This window comes from Salmo salar, chromosome ssa02 (assembly GCF_905237065.1).
Source record: "Salmo salar chromosome ssa02, Ssal_v3.1, whole genome shotgun sequence".
Classification (NCBI taxonomy): domain Eukaryota; kingdom Metazoa; phylum Chordata; class Actinopteri; order Salmoniformes; family Salmonidae; genus Salmo; species Salmo salar.
This window is the reverse complement of record NC_059443.1, coordinates 67622359-67650181: the sequence shown is the minus strand read 5'-3', so window position 1 is coordinate 67650181 and position 27823 is coordinate 67622359. Positions and strand designations below refer to the sequence as shown.

Here is a 27823-nt window from a genome sequence, read left to right as displayed (position 1 = left end):
TGATGTCACACGTCCTGGAGTTTAACCTTAATTTTAAGCCTTTTACAGAATTCAAGATTAAATCACAACATAAAGCTGGACCATTTGACATATGAAGAAGCTTGAAGAAAGGGTTCAAATCCAGGCATGTCACATGATTAACCAGGACACGGGAACCTAATTATAGAGACTGTATAAAATAGTAGTCTTTCTGTCTCCATGTCCTGTTATTCCAGTCTCCATGTCCTGTTAATCCAGTCTCTCTGTCCTGTTAATCCAGTCTCTCTGTCCTGTTAATCCAGTCTCTTTGTCCTGTTAATCCAGTCTGTATGTTCTGTTAATCCAGTCTCTCTGTCCTGTTAATCCAGTCTCCATGTCCTGTTAATCCAGTCTGTATGTTCTGTTTATCCAGTCTGTATGTCCTGTTAATCCAGTGTCTCTGTCCTGTTAATGCAGTCTGTATATTCTGTTAATCCAGTCTCTCTGTCTTGTTAATCTAGTCTCTCTGTCCTGTTAATCCAGTCTGTATGTTCTGTTAATCCAGTCTCTCTGTCCTGTTAATCCAGTCTGTATGTTCTGTTAATCCAGTCTGTATGTCCTGTTAATCCAGTGTCTCTGTCCTGTTAATCCAGTCTGTATATTCTGTTAATCCAGTCTCTCTGTTTTGTTAATCTAGTCTCTCTGTCCTGTTAATCCAGTCTGTATGTTCTGTTAATCCAGTCTCTCTGTCCTGTTAATCCAGTCTGTATGTTCTGTTAATCCAGTCTCTCTGTCCTGTTAATCCAGTCTCTCTGTCCTGTTAATCCAGTCTGTATGTTCTGTTAATCCAGTCTCTCTGTCCTGTTAATCCAGTCTGTATATTCTGTTAATCCAGTCTCTCTACACTGTGTATTATCCTTAACCCTGGTGCCTCTACGTGGTTCGAGCGCTGCAGTATCATGGTGATATTACTCAACTGTGTGACCCTGGGCATGTACCAACCCTGTGAGAACATAGACTGCTCTTCAGACCGCTGTAAGGTACTACAGGTCAGTATCACACACACACGCTGCACGCACACACACACACACACACACACACACACACACACACACACACACACACACACACACACACACACACACACACACACACACACACACACACTAATACTGTTTAACTATGCGATCCCTGTGCAAGGACCACTACTCACTTTCTTCACACCTCTCAAATTCCTCTCAATAGCACCTCTTGTCATCTATTGAAAAAGGACTTTCTTTCCTTCTTTCTCCTCTGTCTTTTCTCTCTGATGTGAAGGCACTACATTGCTTTCTCTATGTGCTTATTTTTTTTTTAACAGAACAGTAAGAGATTGTCTCTTCGTTGACCCACCGTCATCTTTACAGAGGTTTTACTGTATCACTGATTTATCCTGGAGAAGACACGTGACATGGATATATTCTGTCTCTCTTCTCTCTCGCTCACAACCATACACACACACACATGGACACACACAGCGTGTATAGCCTATGTATGAACACATACTGTACATGTAGGAGTCTGTGTGTGTGTGTGTGTGTGTGTGTGTGTGTGTGTGTGTGTGTGTGTGTGTGTGTGTGTGTGTGTGTGTGTGTGTGTGTGTGTGTGTGTGTGTGTGTGTGTGTGTGTGTGTGCGCACGCACAGTCAGGTCACCCATGATACATGTCATTATTCGAAGTCCATCCATGTCTGAGGACTTCAGGAGATGAGGTGGAAACTGGCCACTAGGGGCAACAGTGAGTGCTGTTACCTTCCAGTAGGTTTTGATATACTTGGGCATTGTTGACAAGGAGTTGGGCTTTGTGGACAGGGATGGCGGATGGGTGTAAGCCTCTGATTCTAAACTTTGCAGTTTGAATCCAGCGATGGAAAGTTGTTTTACCATTTTACTGCAGCGGGCTAAATCAGGGTCACACAGAGTGTTTCTTGGTAGTCTTGAGCAAATCTACTTTGAAACAAAAGTATACACCTCACACACATCGTTATGGCCTTATAGACGTAGAGCTGAAAAGGATCAAATGTTCAGTTTACATCCCAATATTTCACTTTATATACACTACCTTTCAAAAGTTTGGGGTCACTTAGAAATGTCCTTGTTTTTGAAAGAAAAGCAAAAAATGTTGGTCCATTAAAATAACATCAAATTGTTCAGAAATATGGTGTAGACATTGTTAATGTTGTAAATGACTATTGTAGCTGGAAACGGCTGATTTTTTATGGAATATCTACATAGGCGTACAGAGGCCCATTATCAGCAACCATCACTCCTGTACACCTATGTAGATATTCTATTGAAAATCTGCCGATTCCAGCTACAGTAGTCATTTACAACATTAACAATGTCTACACTGTATTTCTGATCAATTTTATGTTATTTTAATGGACAAAAAAAGTGTTTTTCTTTCAAAAACAAGAACATTTCTAAGTGACCCCAAACTTTTGAACGGTAGTGTACGTCACAGAAGGCTGATATATAATAAACCAAATTTTTGCATTCTTTTTAAAGTTATGTTTATTAATTTATGAAATTGTGAAAAATATTCAAAACAGTCCATAACTGAGGCCACAAGATCATTTGATTGCAGGAAAGGGCTACACCTATCCCAAACCTTAACCCTTACCTTAACCATTCAGAGTTAAGGCTTACCCTTAACCTAACCTTAACCATTCAGAGTTAAGGCTTACCCGTAACCTTAACCTTAACCATTCAGAGTTAAGGCTTACCCGTAACCTTAACCTTAACCATTCAGAGTTAAGGCTTACCCTTAACCTTAACCTTAACCATGCAGAGTTAAGGCTTACCCGTAACCTTAACCTTAACCATGCAGAGTTAAGGCTTACCCGTAACCTTAACCTTAACCATTCAGAGTTAAGGCTTACCCTTAACCTTAACCATTCAGAGTTCAGGCTTACCCGTAACCTTAACCTTAACCATTCAGAGTTCAGGCTTAACCTTAAGATTTCAGAGTTAATGCCTAAACTAACCTTAAACACTTACAATTTGACGTTTGCAACAACTTCGAAATGTGTCATTTGAGAAACATGGATGAACATCTAATTCTGACTTGAAACTGTGAGAGCTAGTTGATGTGTGTGTGTGCGTGCGTGCGTGCGTGTGGATTCTCCCCTCCAGATCTAACAGAAATCCTCCTGCCCATATCTATTGGTCTTTACTGTGGATTTAAAACCTCTATGGGCAATAGGGCACAACTGGTGTCTTATATCACTGTTTACTGAATCTACCTCTCCCTCACTGTAACCCATAAAGAGTCAGTGTACAGATTGACATTATTCAGTACTCTATGTACCACATTAACAACGTCACAGTGTACAGGTTGACATTATCTAATACTCTATGTACCGTATAAACAGCGTCACAGTGTACAGGTTGACATTATCTAATACTCTATGTACCGTATAAACAGCGTCACAGTGTACAGGTTGACATTATCTAATACTCTATGTACCATATTAACAACGTCACAGTGTAGAGGTTGACATTATCTAATACTCTATGTACCACATTAACAACGTCACAGTGTGCAGGTTGACATTATCTAGTACTCTATGTACCACATTAACAACGTCACAGTGTAGAGGTTGACATTATCTAATACTCTATGTACCGTATTAACAACGTCACAGTGTACAGGTTGACATTATCTAATACTCTATGTACCATATTAACAACGTAGTTTAATAGAAGAGGTAGTATATCTAGTCTAGGCTCAGCATCCACTTATTGTAGGTGAGTTTTAGCTGTGTCTGTTTTTAAACATAATATAATGTACCATTTAGCAGACGCTTTTATCTAAAGCAACTTACAGTCATCTGTGCATACTGTTGGTACTTTCTGTTTTGTTCATTCATGGTTTTGAAATGGCAGGGACTTTTTGGTTGTGGTGTGCTAGTGATGTAGAGAGCCTGAGTTACACTCTATTGGTTCCATCCATGCGTGTCAGCTGTGTGTGTGTGTGTGTATGTGTGTGTGTGTGTGTTTGTTTGTTTGTGTGAGTGTGTGTGCGTTGTCAGTCTTTCTCTAAATCCTCAGAGATGAAAAAGACAATTGAAATTCTTTGAGCCCTCCTGTCAAATCTGAGGGAGGGAGAGAGGGAGGGAGGGATAGAAAGAGATAGGGAGAGAGTGACAGAAAGAGAGAGGGAGGGACAGAAAGAGGGAGGTCGGGAGGTCGGGACAGAAAGAGAGAGGTATGGAGGGAGGGACAGAAAGAGAGAGAGATGGAGAGAGGGAGAGAGGGAGGGAATGACCTGTGGAAATGTCAAGGGATTTAGTTTGATTGTTGGAATTTGATCTTTACTGAGGGTCTCTCCTCGCTCATTGCTTCCTTTTCACAAAGGTCAAAGGTGAAGACTGACATAGTTGTCACTTGACTTAACTACAGGTCTAGGATCAGGTTGCCATACCCCCCATTCTAATCTTGATCATTAAAGTGGATATAAAATCTGAACCTCTATCAGTAGATAGAGACTCCAGCTCTGTCAACTAAACTGTGACCATCCTACAGGGGAAAGAGTGCCAAATGCTTTCAGCTCAGAACAACAAATAAATGGGTTGTATCATGCAGTTCAATTTCAAATCATGTTGCGTGCATTATTCAATTTAATACAATTACGAGCACTCTTTGAACCAAATAATGATTCTGTAATCCCTGGAATAAACAGCAGACAACAAACAGAATGTTGGTGTGAATGAATTAAGCACAACAATAACAACAACAACAACAATATTAATGTCAACAACAGAAGCAGTAGAGATTGTTGATGCCTTTATAGAGTTTTAATTAGCTGCTTGATTAGGGACTGTGGTTCGATGTGTGTGTGTGTGTATGCGTGTGCGCGGGTGTGTGTGTGTGTGTAAGCTTTTCGCTGATTGCAGTTCAGACAAATCGTTTTTCATTAGTTGTCTGTTTACAGAAAGAAGGGAATGGATGGTGGAGAAGGGTGATATGGAGGTGGATTGGGAGGGAGGGATGGGGAGATGGAGAGAAATCAGGTATTCTCAATAAGCTGACTATCCTTTCTTCCCTATCTCCTACTTTCACCCTTTCCACTTCCTCTCCTTGCTCCTTCACTCCCTCCCTCTCCTTCTCACCCACTCTCCCTCCCTCACTCCTCACTCCTTAATCCTTCTTTCCCTCCCCTCCCCTCGCCCTCTCTCTTCCTCTCTATCCCCTCCTCTCTCTCTCTCTCTTGCTTTCTCTCTCTCCACCACCCCCTCCCTCTTTCTCACCCCCTCAATCCTCAATCCCTCTCCTCTCTCCCTCCTCTCTCTCGCTCTCTCCTACCCCCTCCCTCTCTCTCTCCCTCTCTCTATCCCTCTCTCTCCCATCTCCCTCTCTCTCCCTCCCTCTCTCTCCCTCCCTCCCTCTCTCTCCCCTCTCCCTCTCTCTCTCCCTCCCTCTCTCTCTCCCTCCCCTCTCCCTCTCTCTCTCCCTCTCTCTCCCTCTCTCTCTCCCCTCTCTCTCTCCCCCTCTCTCTCCCCTCTCCCTCTCTCTCCCTCCCTCTCTCTCCCTCCCCTCTCCCTCTCTCTCCCCCTCTCTCTCTCCTCTCTCACTCTCTCTCTCCCCCTCTCTCTCCCTCCCTCTCTCTCCCCTCCCTCTCTCTCCCTCCCGCTCTCTCCCTCCCCTCTCCTTCTCTCCCCCTCTCTCTCTCCCCTCTCCCTCTTTCTCGCCCCCTCTCTCTCCCCTCTCCCTCTCTCTCCCTCCCTCTTTCTCTCCCTCCCCTCTCCCTCTCTCTCCCCCTCTCTCTCTCTCCTCTCTCTCCCATCTCTCAGGCCTTCGATGTCTTCATCTATGTCTTCTTTGCGGTGGAAATGGTGGTGAAGATGATGGCCCTCGGAATCTTTGGCCGTCGCTGTTACCTGGGCGACACGTGGAACCGTCTGGATTTCTTCATCGTCATGGCAGGGTAGGATTATCTCTCTCTCTCTCTCTGTCTGTCTTTTTTATCTCCCTCTCCCGCTCTCAATTCAATTCAATTCAAGGGGCTTTATTGGCATGGGAAACATATGTTAACATTGCCAAAGCAAGTGAAGTAGATAATATACAAAAGTGAAATAAACAATCAAAATTAACAGTAAACATTACACATACAGAAGTTTCAAAAGAATAAAGACATTACAAATGTCATATTATGTATATATATAGTGTTGTAACGATGTACAAATGGTTAATGTACAAAAGGGAAAATAAATAAGCATAAATATGGGTTGTATTTACAATGGTGTTTGTTCTTCACTGGTTGACCTTTTCTTGTGGCAACAGGTCACAAAGCTTGCTGCTGTGATGGCACACTGTGGTATTTACCCAGTAGATATGGGAGTTTATCAAAATTGGGTTTGTTTTCGAATTCTTTGTGGGTCTGTGTAATCTGAGGGAAATATGTGTCTCTAATATGGTCATACATTGGGCAGGAGGTTAGGAAGTGCAGCTCAGTTTCCACCTCATTTTGTGGGCAGTGTTCACATAGCCTGTCTTCTCTTGAGAGCCATGTCTGCCTACGGCGACCTTTCTCAATAGCAAGGCAATGCTCACTGAGTCTGTACATAGTCAAAGCTTTCCTTAAGTTTGGGTCAGTCACAGTGGTCAGGTATTCGGCCTCTTTGTTTAGGCCCAAATAGCTTTCTAGTTTGCTCAGTTTTTTTCTCTCTATCTTTCTGTCACAATATCTCTCTCTCTCCCTCTCCCCCCCTCTCTCTGTCACAATATCTCTCTCCCTCTCCCTTTCCTCCCCCTCCTCTCTCTCTATCTTTCTGTCACATTATCTCTCTCTCTCCTCCCCCCTCTCTCTCTCTTTATGTATTTCTCTCTCTCCGTCCGTATCTTATCTTGAACACCTGCTAGGTCCAGATGTCTTACCGGTGGATGATTGGTTCAGTATGAACTTTTGAAGTTGCTAAACTTTATTCTGTAACAGTATATTGCAGTGGTTGTCAATTCAAGTCTGTAACTGCTGCTTGCATTTTCTCCCTGTTTGTTAGCTGACTGATTTCATGTCACCGATTGTAGACCTCAATGTCCCCCCCGTCCCCCCCCCCCCCTTTCTATAGTCAGAAGCAAACAGCAATGAATGGTGCCAAACGAGTTATGGATTGCAATGCTGGAGTATATATCAACAGTCCAATGGTGATTTAAATACAGACTGTACAGGCTTGGCAGTGGGTACCCACAGTGTGATGTATCACTGCAGTACACACGCTGGGTTCAATGGGTTGTTCTCAGGACTGTCTTTGGGCCAACATTAAACTGAAGACATGTTTATCAAAATAACTCCCTGTTATTATTATCACGCGATTAAACTGATTAATCGTTTAACTATAATTAACTAGGAGATCGGGGCACCAAGGAAAATATTCAGATTACAAAGTTATAATTTTCCTAATATTACTTTCCTATATTATAACATTAATATTATATTATATTATATTATATTAAAGTATAGGCCAATTATCTTCTGGTTTAAATGGTGTATTTTACCTCGCGTCCAGTCTCATTCCAAACGTCGTAAATTGTTGTATCTGCACGAATCCAGCCTTTACTAAAAGTCATCCATAGATCAATTGTCTTAAAATCATTTATTTACTAAACTAAGTAATTCACAGAAAGCATACAAACAGTTGGTTATCGTCACAAAGAATTGGTAGAGTAATGTGGCCTAGTGGGCTAAACAGGCATGGCTGGTGTCTTGTTAAAACAAAGGGTCATAAAGGGCAGCTGAGAAGGCACACAGAGTTCATTAATATTAACAATTGATATGCTAACCCTTTGCACATGAACGCTCACTCATTTGGGAACAATTGCAATCAATATATATATTTTTATATATATTTTTCCGCGTTCTCTCTCTGTTAGAATGTATCTTTCAAAGTGACATTCATTAATGTCATTATAGAGTGGATGTTTCGTCGGTCTTCGCGTTCGATGATATCGAGTACTTAGCTGCAGACTAATAATTAATATCAAAGACTTGTTCTTATTCTGTCGGTATCGATAGTCTAAAAGTTAACCACGTGGTGTAGTTAACTTTCAGTAGAGGAATTGGATGGTCAAACCTATTGGCCATCTCGTCATGGAGTGGAGGCCTGGTCTGATGAAAGACAATCAGGGTGGGGGTTTTATACGTGAACATAGAACAGGCTTGTCACATGACGCCTGGTCCTGTCTGTGTCCCTGGGGGGCGTGCCGATGACTGATTTAACCTGTTAGGGCTAGGGGGCAGTATTGACACGGCTGGATAAAAAACGTACCCGATTTAATCTGGTTACTACTCCTGCCCAGTAACTAGAATATGCATATAATTATTGGCTGTGGATAGAAAACACTCCAAAGTTTCTAAAACTGTTTGAATGGTGTCTGTGAGTATAACAGAACTCAAATGGCAGGTCAAAACCTGAGAAGATTCTGTACAGGAAGTACCATTTTCAAAGAAGACCATTTCTTGGCATTCTTTGCCATCTCTATCCATTACAAAGGATCTCTGCTGTTACGTGACACTTCCTACGGCTGCCAAGGGCTCTCAGAAGGCGGCAAAAATCTGAATCGTGGCTTTGCAGGCTCTGGCTGAAAAAAAGTAGCGCGTTTGGGTAGTGGCTGGTTACAGTACTGTGAGACTCAGGCGCGTGCCCGCGTCGACCGAATGCTTTGTTTTCTTTCCTCTGTTTACCTAAACGGAGATTCCCGGTCGGAATATTATCGCTTTTTTACGAGAAAAATGGCATAAAAATTGATTTTAAACAGCGGTTGACATGCTTCGAAGTACGGTAATGGAATATTTAGAATTTTTTTGTCACGAATTGCGCAATGCTCGTGACCCTGATTTACCATTTCGGATAGTGTCTGGAACGCACGAACAAAACGCCGCTATTTGGATATAACGATGGATTATTTTGGACCAAACCAACATTTGTTATTGAAGTAGCAGTCCTGGGAGTGCATTCTGACGAAGACAACAAAGGTAATCAAACTTTTGTAATAGTAAATCTGACTTTGGTCAGGGCTAAACTTGATGGGTGTCTAAATGGCTAGCCGTGATGGCTGGGCTATCTACTGAGAATATTGCAAAATGTGCTTTCAACCAAAAAGCTATTTTAAAATCGGACACCTCGATTGCACAAAGGAGTTCTGTATCTATAATTCTTAAAATAATTGTTATGTTTTTTGTGAACGTTTATCGTGAGTAATTTAGTAAATTGTTAGTAAATTCCCCGGAAGTTTGCGGGGGATGCTAGTTCTGAACGTCACATGCTAATGTAAAAAGCTGGTTTTTGATATAAATATGAACTTGATTGAACAAAACATGCATGTATTGTATAACATAATGTCCTAGGTGTGTCATCTGATGAAGATCATCAAAGGTTAGTGCTGCATTTAGCTGTCTTCTGGGTTTTTGTGACATTATATGCTAGCTTGAAAAATGGGTGTCTGATTATTTCTGGCTGGGTACTCTGCTGACATAATCTAATGTTTTGCTTTCGTTGTAAAGCCTTTTTGAAATCGGACAGTGTGGTTAGATTAACAAGAGTCTTGTCTTTAAAATGCTGTAAAATAGTCATATGTTTGAGAAAATTTAAGTAATAGCATTTCTAAGGTATTTGAAAATCGCGCCACGGGTTTCAACTGGCTGTTGCGTAGGTGGGACGAATTCCTTTGACACTTAGGAAGTGATAGAGCCATAAACAAAGTCCCCATACAACCATCACTTAGTGCCACAACGCCGCTCATTGGGGAATGAATGTAATTATATATATTTCATGAGTGTGTGTGCGTTGTTAACATCTGCCTATGAAAGCATAAACAAAACCAAAAAATATACAAAATATAGTTTTCACACAAAAATCATCTAATTGGACTGTATTCTATATACGTCCAATGTTCTGGCAAAATGATTATCATGGCATTGTTTCTAATGCCATATCTAGGGGTTTCCTACTTGGTGTGTTGCTTAGGCACCATCCTAAGTTGATAACTATATGATAAGTCTACAGCTGTAATGCAATAGTTTTGAGCAGTCTACAGGGATGACCTATGGACTTCTGGGAAGAAAACTGGTGAGTGCTGTAGAGTCAAAGGCCTAGAAGTAAATGTTCAACTTTACTAAGGCTGGTATATTGCTTGGGCCCTTAAGTGGTCCTAGCATAAATCCTGATTGGATGTTCCGTTGTGCATGTGCGTTTATGCTTACACAATCGCATATGTCAAGGGAAGAAAACCAAGTATCCGGGCAGATTACAACTTGTTCAGAATGAGTCTGCCGTAGTCAGGTAATTTTCAGGTCAATGCCTGGAGGTCAGTCAGAATTGGTGTCAAGGGAGTCTGTAGTAATTTTTCTACAAGTCACTGTGTCTTCCACTATTGTAGTGGCAATAGGTATGAAGTCTATTTCATAGCTATGTTATCCACGGAGGAGCTAACCTCACGACGGAAGTACTCTTTAAGTATTGGACCAGTCATACGTGGTGTGATCATGGTTCATGACTTCTAATAATTTCCCCCCTGAATGGAGGGTCCTATTTATTAGTGACATGTGTTAACCATTGGAAGAGTGCACTGGAGATTCCCCTCCACGTGTTGCACTCTGAGTGACTCCTATGTCGCTGTTGTCAATGGTAATTTGATTGGTTAGGTCTCTAACCTTCTTACTGATTGTAGCTGGACTGACTGTTGCTAGATTTGGTACTGGTACTCAAGGGGACCAGTTATCCTACCGATTTATTCTGAAATATTATCTACCGGAACACATGATTGGAGCATTTTACTAGTTGTATTGTAGTTGAACCTACACATGGCAAAGAATGATTATTGTTGCCATTTGTTTTGGAGGTGGACAAGTCCACTGGACTTCCTTATCTTAGATGTGTTCTAAGATGATCCCCGTCTAGGGGCCTGTCTGCTCCTCACTGTTCTCATAGGGGAGTTTACAACTAGATTTGATTTATGCTCTGGCGGCCTCGTACGGTGTTGTCCGTAGTCTCGACCCCCCCACCGGCCTCGATGAGGCTCATCATGGGTCTGGGCTACTATTCCCCCCCTTTGTGTCTCGGGACCCCCCCACCAGCGGGTGGTGTTGGTGTCCGATGCGCAAATGAAAAGGTCGGACCCTATGTACGAGTTGTCAGCGGCCGCGTTGTTATGAGAATGGCTGTAACCTTTCAACCAAATCTCCTGGTGTTTGTGCTTCAAAACGCTCAGTGGCTGTCGAGGCATGTCAGTCACCACCGCGTACGCGTGTGGCAACTGCTTCATTACCTGCGAACTGAGACGAGGATATCGGTCTGTGATATCGCAAAGTGTTTCACCAGTGGGAGTCATCGGGTCAGTTGCTGGACTGACGCCATTAGTGTCATTGTAAGGGGTGACAGTCCCCAACAAAGCGGAAGGTGTATCATCGGAAACAGAGTATACTCTGCGCATCAATGTTTTTCTTGCTGAGACGGCCGCAGTGCTTGCGGAAGTGTCCAAAGGGCAAGAGAAGTTCATTTCAACTATCGTATTGCACGACTGCAAGGAGGAGGGAAGTTGCTTATTCCCAGAGACAGCTGGCTCGAAATCATGTAAAGAATGGTCAATCAGATTGGCTGATGGAATGTGTCGAGATAACGTAATATCTCCTTGGATCGGATTCTGTACCAAGAGGTTTCTAAACGTCTTTTTCCCAAGTGCTTTCGACAGATACCCCTCGTGAATGACTGCGTTGCAGCTATCGTTAGGGGAAGACAATGTGGTCAGTGGAGAAGGCACTGTGGCCTGTGACCATACCTGGTTGGTTTTCCAATCCATCAATGGGAGTAACCGATCCATCAAGTCTGCTCCAAGTAGCAGGGGTACAGTTTCGAGGCTGGTAACATACACAGGGTGAATGAGCGATACGTCCTGGAAGTATAGTTTCAGCATGACTCTCAATGTGAGAGGCGAGGTAGTCTGAGTGACCCCTCGAAGTGTAGTGTCGCATCGTTCCACTTTTAACCAATGTTTAGTTGGCTTCAAAGCCCTTTTGAGAGCAACAAACAATGTTTGAGAGATGAGTGATTGCCAATGACAAGCATACCCATAACATATGAAGACTGGTACTCAGTGATGTGTTATATTTGCCCCAAACATAATGCTTTGTATCAGTGGTGTAAAGTACTTAAGTAAAAATAATTTTTGGTGTATCTGTACTTTACTATTTATACTTGTGACACTTTTACTTTTACTCCACTACATTCCTAAATAAAATAATGTACATTTTATTCCATACATTTTCCCTGACGCCCAAAAGTTCTTGTTACGTTTCGAATGTTTAGCAGGACAGGAAAATGGTCCAATTCACACACTTGGTCATCCCTACTGCCTCTGATCTGGAGGACTCACTAAACAGAGAACATCCCTGGTCATCCCTACTGCCTCTGATCTGGAGGACTCACTAAACAGAGAACATCCCTGGTCATCCCTACTGTCTCTGATCTGGAGGACTCACTAAACAGAGAACATCCCTGGTCATCCCTACTGTCTCTGATCTGGAGGACTCACTAAACAGAGAACATCCCTGGTCATCCCTGTTGCCTCTGATCTGGCAGACTCACTTATTAACACAAATGCTTCGTTTGTAAATGATGTCTGAGTGTTGGAGTGTGCACCTAGCTATCCGTAATTTAAAAAAACAAGAAAATTGTGCTGTCTGGTTTGCATAATAGAAGGAATATTAAATGATTTATACTTTACTTTTGATACTTAAGTATATTTTAGCAATAACATTTACTTTTGATCTTAAGTATATTTAAAACTAAATACTTTTTTACTTTTACTCAAGTAGTATTTTCCCACGTGACACGTCATTTTCTGTAAAAGTATGATAGATGGGTACTTTTTACACCACTGCTTTGTATTCAGGGAAAAAAGTTAATTTCTTAGCCAACTTTGTTGCAGTATTACTTTAGTGCCTAATTGCAAACAGGATGAAAGTTTTAGAATATTTTTATTCTGTACAGGCTTCGTTCTTTTCACTCTGTCATTTAGGTTAGTATTGTGGAGTAACTACAATGTTGTTCATCCATCCACAGTTCTCCTATCACAGCCATTTAAGTATGTAACTGGTTTAAAATTACCATTGGCCTCATGGTGAAATCCTTGTGCGGTTTCCTTCCACTCCGTCAACTGAGTTAGGAAGGACGCCTGTATCTTTGTATTGACTGGGTGTATTGATACACCATCCAAAGTGTAATTAATAACTTCACCATCATAAAAGGGATACTCAGCGTCTGCTTTTTTTTTACCCATCTACCAATGCCTTTGCGAGGCATTGGAAAACCTCCCTGGTCTTTGTCGTTGAATCTGTGCTTGTAATTCACTGCCCGACTGATAACTGTAGGTGTGGTAGTCATTCAAAAATCATGTTAAATGCAATTATTGTACACAGAGTCCACGCAACTTATTATCTGACGTGTTAATCACATTTTTACTACTGAAAGTATTTAGGCTTGCCATAATAAAGGGGTTGAATACTTATTCACTCAAGACATTTCAGATTTTCACTTTTTATTAATTTGTAAAAACATAATTCCACTTTGCCATTATGGGGTATTGTGTGTAGATCAGTGACACAAAATAAAATGTATTCAGGCTGTAACACAATGTGGATAAACTCAAGGGGTGTGAACACTTTCTGAAGGCACTGTATGTGTCTGTTATTGGACAGGCCTGTCTTGTAAAATAGATTTTCAATTTCATTGAGATCATCTGTATAAATTAATAAATAAAATAAATGAGTTGGGTCAAATCTTCAATTTGAGCCCTAAAAGAAGTGTTTCAAAACAGTTCATGTTGAGCCATAGGCCTAATGTGAACCAGAATCTGGGTATACAGGAGATGTTGAATATGGCGATTCTCCTACAAGTCCAAGAAGCTGCCATTCACCAGCTTTCAAGCACAATAATATTCGGTACTTACCAAAGAATGAGTTTCGCCGAGCAGCGATCATCACTACTGCCGTTACAGCCGGTATGTACTTAAAAAAAAAAAAAAACATAAATGTCGTTCGGTTCTCCAATTCTGTGAGTTGGAAGAATTTCCTTTGTCTCTCTATGAAACCCCTCTCTGTCTCAACTGTGGCCTGTTAGGCAGGACATTTCCTTTGGAATTTACGACCGCCTTCACCAGGCCTGGGTAGGGAGAGGTAGGTAGGGGGATGGTGCAAGGGGGAGGGGGTCAACTGTGCTCCCTGTACTCAAAGAGGGCAACGTCATGACAACTCTAACTGTTGTAAATCCCCCCAATAGAAAAACAATTTTATTGTCCTATTAGGTTCTGGCCCAGGCCCAGGACTCTAACTGTTGTAAATCCCCCCCAGTGGATAAACACCATTACGGTCCTATTAGGTTCTGGCCCAGGCCCAGGACTCTAACTGTTGTAAATCCCCCCCAATAGAAAAACACTGTTATTGTCCTATTAGGTTCTGGCACAGACCCAGAACTCTAACTGTTGTAAATCCCCCCAATAGAAAAACACTGTTATTGTCCGATTAGGTTCTGGCCCAGGCCCAGGACTCTAACTGTTGTAAATCCCCCCAGTGGATAAACACCATTACGGTCCTATTAGGTTCTGGCCCAGGCCCAGGACTCTAACTGTTGTAAATCCCCCCCAATAGAAAAACACTGTTATTGTCCTATTAGGTTCTGGCCCAGACCCAGAACTCTAACTGTTGTAAATCACCCTAATAGAAAAACACTGTTATTGTCCTATTAGGTTCTGGCCCAGGCCCAGGACTCTAACTGTTGTAAATCACCCCAATAGAAAAACACTGTTATTGTCCTATTAAGTTCTGGCCCAGGCCCAGGACTCTAACTGTTGTAAATCACCCTAATAGAAAAACACTGTTATTGTCCTATTAGGTTCTGGCCCAGGCCCAGGCCCAGGACTCTAACTGTTGTAAATCCCCCCAATAGAAAAACACTGTTATTGTCTCAGGGAGAAGTCTCTAATGACAAACTTCAAATATGAAAGCTCCATATAATTTGTATCTCTCTTTCATTCTTACTCCTTCTCTTACTTCTACTTGTATCTCTGCCTCTACTCTTTATCTCTTTAAATCTCTCTCTCTATTTATCTCTCTCTTTCTCTCTTTATATGTCTCTTTCTCTCTCTACTGTATATCTCTCTCTTTCTCTCTACTGTATCTCTCTTTCTCTACTATATATCTCTCTCTTTCTCTCTTTATATCTATCTCGATCTCACTCCCCCACCCATCTTTATCACTTTCACCATCTCTCTTTTTCTCTTTCTCTGCCTTTTCCATCTCTGTATCATTCATCTCTCTTCCCCCTCTGCCCTCTCTCCTCCATCTCTCTTCCCCCTCTCCCCATCTCTCTTCCCCGTCTCTCCTCCATCTCTCTTCACCCTCTCCCCTCTCTCCTCCATCTCTCTTCCCCCTCTCCCCTCTCTCTTTCCTGTTCTCTCTTAATCTTTCTTCAACATTGTTTACATAAGCGGATGCCAGATGGATGGACCTGTTTCTATGTTTCAGTGCCAAGCCTATATTCAGTGTGTGCACCAGTGAAATGCTTCCCCAACCATGTCTGTGTGTCCCTCATCCTCCCCTGCAGTAGTGTGACTGGCACACACAGCGAGGAATGGCAGGGAGGAGGGTGTTAACCCCCCCAAGCACGCACGCACACACACACACACACACACACGTGCGGTACAGAAAACAAGCAGAAGGAGTGGATTACAAGAGCAGCACAGCTCCGACAGCGCTTGACTTTTGGACCCGTGCCTGTTTGTTTGTACTATGGATAATGTTGATGTCTATGCACATGAGGGGTGGCCCTATCCCAGTCTGTTGTCCTCACATGCTTCAAGATGTCCATCATTGTTCCTGTACCCAAGAAACTGAAGGTAACTGAACTAAATGACTATCGCCCCGTATCACTCACTTGTGTCATCATGAAGTGCTTTGAGAGACTAGTTAAGGATCATATCACCTCCACCCTACCTGATTCCCTAGACTAGTGTTGGGTGTGTGTGTGTGTCTGGAGAACTCTACACATTTTGCCATGGGGCGGAGAGAACATTTTGCCAATGTATAACTACTTTCATGCAAATGTCAACGTTTTAGTATTTTAGTGCAATTGAGATTGCGTCACCTATGGATCTGTTTGATCTGGATGCAAATTCGAGTCTGGCTAGGGTGTCTGGGATGGGATGAGTTGATGTGTGCCATAAACAGCCTTTCAAAGCACTTCATGATTACCAATATGAGTTCTACAGGACGGTAGTCATTCTGGCATGCAGCCTTAGAGTTAATGATTACCAATGTGAGTTCTACAGGGCGGTAGTTATTCTGGCATGAAGCCTTAGAGTTAATGATTATCAATGTGAGTTCTACAGGGTGGTAGTCATTCTGGCATGAAGTCTTAGAGTTCTTGGGAACAGGAATGATGGTAGCCAGTGTAAGACATGTGGGCATTACAGAGGTTGAAAATGACTATGAGTATGCCTGCCAGCTGTTCAGCGCATGCTCTGAGATAGCGCCCTGGAATATCGTCCGGCCCCGCGGCCTTGCAAGTGTTGACCTGATTAAAGACCTTACCCACATGAGCATCGGAGAGTGAGATCATCTGGTCCTCTGAGTCGGCGGGGGCCCTCATGCATGGCACTGTGTTGTTATTGTCGAAGCCTGCATAAAATGCATTGAATTCCTCTGGTAGAGAGGCATCGTTGGGCAGATCACGGCTGGGTCTTCCTTTGTAATCTGTAATGGACTGTAGCCCCTGCCACATGCAACATGTGTTGGAGCCTGTGTAATATGATTCCACCTTATTCCTATATTGTCCTGTTGCTTGTTTGATGACTCTGCGGGAGGTTATAGCGGGACTTCTTGTACTTGTTCCTGTCCTCAGCCATAGCCTCAGGGTTGCCTGTGATAGTCCTGTGTACGGTAGTGTCGTGTCTTTGGCTATGCCGGATTAAGGGATATGACATGCTAACCTATAAAATTCTTTCTCTGTAATTAATATTACCTGATTAAGCTAATCATGTAAATGTAATTAACTAGAAAGTCGGGGCACCACGGAAGAACGTTTATAGAGCTGTTATCTTCCGAATAAACTCTTAAAATACTTTGTAATATTTTACATCGATAGCAGTCAATATTAACCCTTATCTTATTTTCAGTCTCATAATGAAAGTTGTAAATTCTTGGCTATCTTCACGAACCCTGGCTAACAAGTTGAATCAGCAATACAAAATTGGGTTTAATTATTTATTTACTAAATACCTAACTAATCACACAGAATTACAAATACACAGAATACAATGATGTCATACAGAATTCACCCCTGGTGAACGGAACCTGTATGAAAGCTGGTTACACAAAGGAAAGGGGGTTGGGCTTGAATGAAAGAGCGGGAAGACTTAGGAACGAAGAAACAGCAGCTATGGTATCGTAAATACATTATCTTATGCATTCTAAATTACCGCCCATTTGGAAAAGGAAAATGCAATAAATATTTACTCTGAGCTGCGCTTCGGTAGATTGGTCGTAGATGCTGGCCGGGTTGGCCAACAGACCTTCCTGTCCTTGCAAGAATGTCTCTGGTGGTAAATTGGATACGTGGTGGTATCTTCGTCTGTCTGTTAGACTGGATCCGTCGTCCGTCCTTTCCTAGCCCACGTCTACAGCGGCTAGGAAGTATCACTTCTGTAGTGAATAAGCTCAAAGTTCATACCATTCGCCACCAAAGCTCATGCCGAGGTTGGCTTAGTTCTGTCCTTGACATGTGTGTCCTTCTAACGTAGAGGCTGCAGACCTCACGTGCTGGAACAACCTGGTTATCTTTTCGTCAAAGGCTTATATAGTGGAGAGGGGGAAGGATGTGTTTCATCGTTTATAACCCCTCCTCTTCACAGGGGTGGGCCACTGATCAAGCAGGGCACTTTCCTTATGAAAACCCAATTCTCTCATTTGGAAGCTAAAATTACATTTAATCTCCTAACAAACAATTCCAATATCAAACATTTCAATTGCATAACAATTCCATGTTACTCTGATAACTAGAGGGTGTATACTTTCTCAGGTACAGTTTATGTTGTCCTGTCATCAGTCATAATGTCTCAGATAACAACGAACTTTACATACATACTCATTACATTCCCAAGCATATTTCCAACTGGTTTTATTACCAAAATATGGTTCCTTTTCCCCATTTGTTTGATGTTCCCAGACTCTCTATATTTAACACAGGCTATTCAAGTCCTTCAGTAGGGTCAGAGAGGGGAAGGGAGAAAGGTATTTATGGGGGGGGGGTCATAAACCTTACCCACAGGCCAACGTCATGACAGTAGCCTTGTCCTTTAGCATGCTAGCTCAGTGCTACGCAATGCATGCCAAGGGCAGCAATAGCATTAGCTTTAGCTGAGTGGCACTGATCTTAATGTGTAGGAGCGGTTCCTAGCTATGTAGCTAGCCCTGCCTGCAGCACTGAGAGAGGGAGAGAGAGGAGGGATCAGTGACAGGGATCACTAATATACTGATGGTTTCTACAGATGGTCTCTCTCTCTCTCTCTCTCTCTCTCTCTCTCTCGCTCTCGCTCTCGCTCTCTCTCTCTATACAGTACCAGTCAAACATTTGGACACACCTACTCATTCAAGGTTTTTCTTTATTCTTACTATTTCCTACATTATAGAATAATAGTGAAGACGTCAAAACTATGAAATAACACATATGGAATCATGTAGTAACCAAACAAGTGTTAAACAAATCAACATATATTTTATATTTGAGATTCTTCAAAGTAGCCACCTTTTGCTTTGATGACAGCTTTGCACACTCTCTGGCATTCTCTCAACCAGCTTCATGAGGTAATCACCTGGGATTCCGTATCACTGCAGAATGCTGTGGTTGCCATGCTGGCAAAAGAGAGAGAGAGAGAGAGAGAGAAGGGGGAGTATAGAATGATGTAATCCACAGACTGGATGCTGGGACTGCACTCAGTAATATTACCCTTCTATTCTCCCCCTTAAAACAGAGGAATTAACTGACAGAAAGCATGAAATCACCCAGAGAGCTCTATAGCACTGTCTGAACTGGATAATGGTTGATAGACAAGGCTCAGAGGGAGGGCCAGAATAGTACTCAACTACGACACAGACACACCCTCAGGAAACCCTATACCAGTCAATCAGATCAATAAGATTAGCATTTTTTTGCCCCCCACAACCTATAACGCTAATATCTACTACAGCAGTATTAGTGTCAGAGCACAAAGGCAAAGAGAAGCGCAGAGAGGCACAGAGAGGCACAGAGAGGCACAGAGAGGCCAAGCGAGGCCTAGCGAGGCACAGAGAGGCAGGGACAATCAAAAGACAGATTAAGGGAAAGCCTTCAGACAGACAGACAGACAGACAGGACATTTCATCATTCCCCTGTATCTGTAGAGTTAATTGATGTGTGTGTGTGTATAGAAACAGCTGCTGCAGGTTGGCAGAGGGGAGAGGGGAGAGGAATTTCAATTAGGGGAAGTCGTGAGAGCGATGTGTGATGTGTGATTAAAGTGTGTGCGTGTTTTTATTTGTATTTGTCTATTTGTGTGGGTATTTGCTTGTATTCTAGTGTTGGTTCGTGGTGTGTGTATGTCACTTCTTGGTGAGTGTGTTTGTTTATACACTATATATACAAAAGTATGTGGACACAAATGAGTGGATTCAGCTATTTCAGCCACACCCATTGCTGACAGGTGTATAAAATCGAGCACACAGCCATCCAATCTCCATAAACAAACATCAGCAGTAGAATGGCTTTACTGAAGCGCTTAGGGACTTTCAATGTGGCACCGTCATAGGATGCCTGTCACGTTCGTCGTAAGTATGGGACCAAGGCGCAGCGGGAATGTGTATGCTCATCTTCTTTATTGAGAAGAAGACCAAAATAAACACTTAAACAAAAACAACGACGAAGAAACAGTCCTGTGAGGCACACAGCTACACATGGAACAACTACCCACAAAAACCCATGAAAAAACACCCCTATTAAATAAGACCTTCAATTAGAGGCAACGAGGAACAGCTGCCTCCAATTGAAGGTCAACCCAATAAACTAAACATAGAAATAGAAAATCTAGAACGAACATAGAAATATACTAACATAGAACATTAACCAAAAAACTCCGAAACACATAAACAACCACCCCCTGCCACGCCCTGACCAAACTACAATAACAAACAACCCCTTTTACTGGTCAGGACGTGACAATGCCACCTTTCCATCAAGTCAGTTTGTCAAATTTCCACCCTGCTAGAGCTGCCCCGGTCAACTGTAAGTTCTGTTATTGTGAAGTGCAACAACAGCTCAGCCGTGAAGTGTTTGGCCACACAACTCACAGAACGGGTCCGCCAAATGCTGAAGCGCGTAGCATATAAAAATCGTCTTTCCTCTGTTGAAACTCTCACTACCGATTTCCAAACTGCCTCTGGAAGCAATGTCAGCACAATAATTGTTCGTCGGGAGCTTCATAAAATGGATTCCCATTGTCGAGCAGCCGCACACAAGGCTAAGATCCCCATGTGCTATGCCAAGAGTCAGCTGGAGTTTACCTATCTTTACCTTTACCTATCTAGGGAAAACCCTGTCTTATTAACACAATGTTAGAAAAACTCACACTGCCCCTTCCCTAGAGTCTGCCTACCTGCTCTGTGTGTGTGTGTGTGTGTGTGTGTGTGTGTGCATATGCCTATGCATCTCCACTATCCTCCGCTTCCCCTCCAAGCTGCCAACTTCTCAATGAGAACAGATGGGAGATTATAATTGATATATAGCTGTGATGGGAGGCCTGTATATTTATGCATAAATAAAATCTGAGGTAGCGAGACATGTAGTTGTTACAGTGAGGTAGAGAGACATGTAGCTGTTACAGTGAAGTAGAGAGACATGCAGTTGTTATTGTAAGGTAGAGAGACATGTAGCTGTTACAGTGAGGTAGAGAGACATGTAGCTGTTACAGTGAAGTAGAGAGAAATGTAGCTGTCACAGTGAAGTAGAGAGACATGTAGTTGTTACAGTGAAGTAGAGAGACATGTAGCTGTCACAGTGAAGTAGAGAGACATGTAGCTGTTACAGTGAAGTAGAGAGACATGTAGCTGTTACAGTTAGGTAGAGAGACATGTAGCTGTTACAGCAAAGTAGAGAGACATGTAGCTGTTACAGTGAAGTAGAGAGACATGTAGCTGTTACAGTGAGGTAGAGAGACATGTAGCTGTCACAGTGAAGTAGAGAGACATGTAGCTGTTACAGTGAAGTAGAGAGACATGTAGCTGTTACAGTTAGGTAGAGAGACATGTAGCTGTTACAGCAAAGTAGAGAGACATGTAGCTGTTACAGTGAAGTAGAGAGACATGTAGCTGTTACAGTGAAGTAGAGAGACATGTAGCTGTCACAGTGAAGTAGAGAGACATGTAGCTGTTACAGTGAAGTAGAGAGACATGTAGCTGTTACAGTGAGGTAGAGAGACATGTAGCTGTTACAGCAAAGTAGAGAGACATGTAGCTGTTACAGTGAAGTAGAGAGACATGTAGCTGTTACAGTGAAGTAGAGAGACATGTAGTTGTTATTGTGAGGTAGAGAGACATGTAGCTGTTGTAATGAGGTAGAGAAACATGTCATTTTTACAGTGAGGTAGAGAGACATGTAGCTGTTACAGTGAGGTAGAGAGACATGTAGCTGTTATTGTGAGGTAGAGCGACATGTAGCTGTTACAGTGAGGTAGAGAGACATGTAGTTGTTATTGTGAGGTAGAGAGACATGTAGCTGTTACAGTGAGGTAGAGAGACATGTAGTTGTTATTGTGAAGTAGAGAGACATGTAGCTGTTACAGTGAGGTAGAGAGACATGTAGCTGTTACAGCAAAGTAGAGAGACATGTAGCTGTTACAGTGAAGTAGAGAGAAATGTAGCTGTTACAGTGAAGTAGAGAGACATGTAGCTGTCACAGTGAAGTAGAGAGACATGTAGCTGTTACAGTGAAGTAGAGAGACATGTAGTTGTTATTGTGAGGTAGAGAGACATGTAGCTATTACAGTGAGGTAGAGATACATGTAGTTGTTACAGTGAGGTAGAGAGACATGTAGCTGTTATAGTGAGGTAGAGAGACATGTAGCTGTTATAATGAGGTAGAGAGACGTAGTTGTTACAGTGAGGTAGAGAGACATGTAGTTGTTATAGTGAGGTAGAGAGACATGTAGTTGTTATAGTGAGGTAGAGATACATGTATATGTTATAGTGAGGAAGAGAAACATGTAGTTGTCATAGTGACATAGAGAGACATGTAGCTGTTATAGTGAGGTAGAGAGACATGTAGTTGTTATTGTGAGGTAGAGAGACATGTAGCTGTTACAGTGAGGTAGAGAGACATGTAGTTGTTATAGTGAGGTAGAGAGACATGTAGCTGTTACAGTTACGTAGAGAGACATGTAGCTGTTACAGTGAAGTAGAGAGACATGTAGCTGTTACAGTTAGGTAGAGAGACATGTAGCTGTTACAGTGAAGTAGAGAGACATGTAGCTGTTACAGTGAGGTAGAGAGATATGTCGTTGTTATAGTGAGGAATCGAGACACAGTGGAGGGAATGTGTATAGAGGGGGTGTTTCAACTAGTCACGACCAGCTGTTGTCGGACTCAGGCCAGGTTTACTCACATACACATGGACGCACATGGCGCACACACACACACACACACACACACACACACACACACACACACACACACACACACACACACACACACACACACACACACACACACACACACACACACACACCGGTGAATCCGTAAGCAGGAGGTGTAACAGGACCTCGTTATAACTCTCACACCAAGAATACACACACCTCGAATGACAACAGAAGGGTAGACACACAGACACACACACAGACATACACACAGACGTCAATCACGACAACAATGGTTGGCTAGATACAGAGAGGAGAAGAGAAGAAAAGGGGAGAGAGAGGAAAGGGGAGAGAGAGGAAAGGGGAGAGAGAGGAAAGGAGAGAGAGAAGAAAGGGGAGAGAGAGAGGAAAGGGGAGGGAGGAAAGGGAAGAGAGGAAAGGGAAGAGAGGAAAGGGGAGAGAGGAAAGGGGGAGAGAGGAACGGGGAGAGAGAAGAAAGGAGAGAGAGAAGAAAGGGGGAGAGAGAGAGGAAAGGGGAGGGAGGAAAGGGAAGAGAGGAAAGGGAAGAGAGGAAAGGGGAGAGAGGAAAGGGGGAGAGAGGAACGGGAAGAGAGAGAAAATGGCAGAGAGAGGAAAGGAGAGAGGAAAGGGGAGAGAGAGGAAAGGGAGAGGAAAGGAGAGAGGAAAGGGGAGAGAGAGGAAAGGGGAGAGAAAGGAAAGGGAGAGGAAAGGAGAGAGGAAAGGGGAGAGAGAGGAAAGGGGAGAGAGAGGAAAGGGGAGAGAGAAGAAAGGGGAGAGAGAGGAAAGGGGAGGGAGGAAAGGGAAGAGAGAGGAAAGGGAAGAGAGCAAAGGGAAGAGAGCAAAGGGAAGACAGCAAAGGGAAGAGAGGAAAGGGAAGAGAGGAAAGGGAAGAGAGGAAAGGGAAGAGAGGAAAGGGGAGAGAGGAAAGGGGGAGAGAGGAAAGGGGAGAGAGAAGAAAGGGGAGGGAGGAAAGGGGAGAGAGAGGAAAGGGGAGAGAGAGTAAAGGGTGTTGGAGTGTGGTGGAGGAGAGGAGCAGAGAGCAGAGGGGAAGGGAAGGGATTGATATAAAATAGGAAAGGAGGATGATGTGTGTGTGTGTGTGTTTGTCTTTGTGTGGCCCCTTGTTCTGCTGCTAAACTCCCTCTTTGAGACTAAATATATTACATCCATTGATCTTCTGTTCATTATTGATGTACCACATTCCTTCCCAAAGGGACTTACACAGGCATTTTGTAAGACTTCTTATGCCAAATGTGTTACTGGTACTGTGTGTGTGTGTGTGTGTGTGTGTGTGTGTGTGTGTGTGTGTGTGTGTGTGTGTGTGTGTGTGTGTGTGTGTGTGTGTGTGTGTGTGTGTGTGCGTCTGCGCGTGTTTATTTATTTATTCAGTGAATGTGTCCGAAATCTGTCTTGCCTACTACTTACTAAAACTACATACTGTGTGATAATTGTACTACATACTATTAAACGTACTGTTTAGTAAAAACCAATGCGTTGTTTCTGGCTATTTGTTCATGTTGGTATGTGTGTGTGTTTGTTGGTATGTGTGTGTGTTTGTTGGTATGTGTGTGTGTTTGTTGGTATGTGTGTGTGTTTGTTGGTATGTGTGTGTGTTTGTTGGTATGTGTGTGTGTTTGTTGGTATGTGTGTGTGTTTGTTGGTATGTGTGTGTGTTTGTTGGTATGTGTGTGTGTTTGTTGGTATGTGTGTGTGTGGTATGTGTGTGTTTGTTGGTATGTGTGTGTGTTTGTTGGTATGTGTGTGTGTTTGTTGGTATGTGTGTGTGTTTGTTGGTATGTGTGTGTGTTTGTGTCAGGCTTTAGCAGGAATATGGCTGTGATTACTGTTACTAAAAGATGGGAACACGCTTGTAATGAGACAATGGCCGTGTCTGAAAGCCCGTTCTTGCCTTCTAAATAGTAGGCATTTTGGGTATCTGTCACGTTGGTATGAAGGATCGGGAGACAGACGCAGGAATGCGGAATTGTTTTTTTTTATTCCGCCCCAAATTATGGCGTGCCCGTGTAAAGTCACGGGGACGAAGACCAAACAAACACTATACAAAACACAGGGTTGAAACTCAAACAAAAGAGCGAGGAATCACAGGAATGCAGTGCGGGTCTACCGGGACCCGATGCAGCTGCTGAAGTTGCGTCAGTGTCGGACGGACCAGTAGCAGTGGCGGAAGGGTCAGTTGTGGCTGCTGAAGTTGCGTCGTCGGACGGCCGTGTTGTGGCGACTTGGGACGACCCAGTTGCACGCAGCATCGTCGGACGGGCCATTCCCCCAGTCTCCCTTAATGGTTGATTATTCTGTCACGCTGGCATGAAGAGATTCAGGAGACAGGAGCAGGAATGCGTAACAGGGGGTTTTTATTTTACCCAAATGACGGCGTGCTGTGTAAAGTCACGGGGACGAAGACCAAACAACACGTACTTGTGCATGTGCGAATTAAAACTTGAAACGTTTTACGAAACAGTATATTCTAAATAGTTTGTAGTATGATTAGTACACAGTACGTAGTTTAAGTAAGGCCATAGTTCTCTGGTTAACATTCAAGAAGGACATAGAAGCAGCGAAAACATGGATTGTTGTGGATTGATCAGGAAAAGCATCTCGACACAGAGATGGTGAGAGAATTAGAGAGACAGACAATGTGTGCTTATTTCTGTCTCGGCCCCATCTCAAATTGGTGCAAAACTGATCCAAATTGGCAGGACCCATTTTCAGGCGCTCAACCCTTTCTCCCTCTCCCATCTCTATCTCCACTCTCTCTCCAATCTCTCTCCCTATCTCTCTCCATCCAATCTCTACCTGATGAGGCAGAGTGATTGATAAAGTGCAGGGCAGCAGTTCTACAGTTGTACTCCAGTTGTACTCTATAGCTTGTATTGTCAGTCCCCCCAGTTCTCTGCTCTTCTCTCCAGTAGAAACATGGCTGTCATATTAGATTATGAGGAGATCTAGGAAAAGGGATGCCATGCTGTATTGGGAATAGGACCATCTAGTAGGATTCTCACTATGCCCAATGCACTTTAACCTTTATGTTCATGGCTGATTCAGCTTCTGCCATTTAATAATCCACTTATTTAAGAGGCAAAGATGGTATCAAGAAGTGTCTATGGGAGAAGGGCTTGTAGAGGATAAGGGATAGTTTCTAGGGGAGTAGGGCTTGGAGAGGATAGGGGATAGTGTCTAGGGAGTAGGGCTTGGAGAGGATAGGGGATAGTGTCTAGGGAGTAGGGCTTGGAGAGGATAGGGGATAGTGTCTAAGGGAGTAGGGCTTGGAGAGGATAGGGGAATAGTTTCTAGGGGAGTAGGGCTTGGAGAGGATAGGGGATAGTGTCTAAGGGAGTAGGGCTTGGAGAGGATAGGGGATAGTGTCTAGGGGAGTAGGGCTTAGAGAGGATAGGGGATAGTTTCTAGGGGAGTAGGGCTTGTAGAGGATAGGGGATAGTGTCTAGGGAGTAGGGCTTGGAGAGGATAGGGGATAGTGTCTAGGGAGTAGGGCTTAGAGAGGATAGGGGATAGTTTCTAGGGGAGTAGGGCTTGGAGAGGATAGGGGATAGTGTCTAGGGGAGTAGGGCTTGGAGAGGATAGGGGATAGTTTCTAGGGGAGTAGGGCTTGGAGAGGATAGGGGATAGTGTCTAGGGGAGTAGGGCTTGGAGAGGATAGGGGATAGTGTGTAGGTGAGTAGGGCTTGGAGACGATAGGGGATAGTGTCTAGGGGATTAGGGCTTGGAGACGATATGGGATAGCAGTTAGGGTCCAGGGGATCGTTGATAGGGTTTGATTTGGGACTAGGAAATACTGATTCTATTCTGGTCCTTGTTAACTTCTATGGGCTAGGTGGGACGCTTGCCAGTGGAATCGCATGGCGTGAAATACAAATACCTCAAAAATGCTATAACTTCAATTTCTCAAACATATGACTATTTTACACCATTTTAAAGACAAGACTCTCATTAATCTAACCACATTGTCCGATTTCAAAAAGGCTTTACAGCGAAAGCAAAACATTAGATTATGTCAGGAGAGTACCCTGCCAAAAATAATCACACAGCCATTTTCAAAGCAAGCATATATGTCACAAAAAACAAAACCACAGCTAAATGCAGCACTAACCTTTGATGATCTTCATCAGATGACATTCCTAGGACATTATGTTATACAATACATTCATTTTTTGTTCAATCAAGTTCATATTTATATCAAAAACCAGCTTTTTACATTAGCATGTGATGTTTAGAACTAGCATACCCACCACAAACTTCTGGTGAATTTACAAAATTACTCACAATAAACGTTCACAAAATACATAACAATTATTTTAAGAATTATAGATACAGAACTCCTTTATGCAATCGCAGTGTCAGATTTTAAAATAGCTTTTCGGCAAAAGCACATTTTGCAATATTCTGAGTAGATAGCTTGGCCATCACAGGCTAGCTAATTTGACACCCACCAAGTTTGGTGCTCACTAAACTCAGAATTACTATTAAAAAAATTGGATTACCTTTGCTGTTCTTCGTCAAAATGCACTCCCAGGACTTCTACTTCAACAACAAATGTTGTTTTGGTTCCAAATAATCCATAGTTATATTCAAATAGCTCCGTTTTGTTCGTGCGTTCAGGTCACTATCCGAAGGGTGACGAGCCGAGCGCATTTCGTGACAAAAAATTTCAAAATATTCCATTACCGTACTTCGAAGCATGTCAAACGCTGTTTAAAATCAATTTTTCTGCTATTTTTCTCGTAAAATAGCGATAATATTCCAACCGGGCGAATTTTTTTTAGTAGAATTCTCATGAATGCGCATCTCCAGTGTCACTGTCCCCAGCCTGTCCAGAGACAGGAGACACGTCATTCCACTTTCTGGGGCCTTCTGAGAGCCAATGGAAGCCTTAGAAAATGTCACGTTACAGCAGAGATGCTGTATTTTTGATAGAAATGCAACAGAAGGACAACAAATTGTCAGACAGGGCACTCCCTGTATGGAATCTTCTCAGGTTTTGGCCTGCCATATGAGTTCTGTTATACTCACAGACACCATTCAAACAGTTTTAGAAACTTTAGAGTGTTTTCTATCCAAATCTACTAATTATATGCATATTCTCGTTTCTGGGCAAGAGTAGTAACCAGTTTAAATCGGTT

General features: G+C 42.9%; 1 protein-coding gene across 1 annotated transcript in view; it reads left to right on the top strand.

Moving 5' to 3' along the window:
• The first annotated feature begins 900 nt into the window (after positions 1–900).
• LOC106590384 (voltage-dependent T-type calcium channel subunit alpha-1I) overlaps positions 901–27823 on the top strand; it is a 142568-nt gene continuing 115645 nt past the window's right edge. Inside the window, exons 1-2 of the mRNA XM_045713267.1 lie at positions 901–1007; positions 5792–5925. Coding sequence (XP_045569223.1) covers positions 918–1007; positions 5792–5925 — 224 coding nt within the window. The 5' untranslated portion in view covers positions 901–917. The remainder of the gene's footprint in view (positions 1008–5791; positions 5926–27823) is intronic.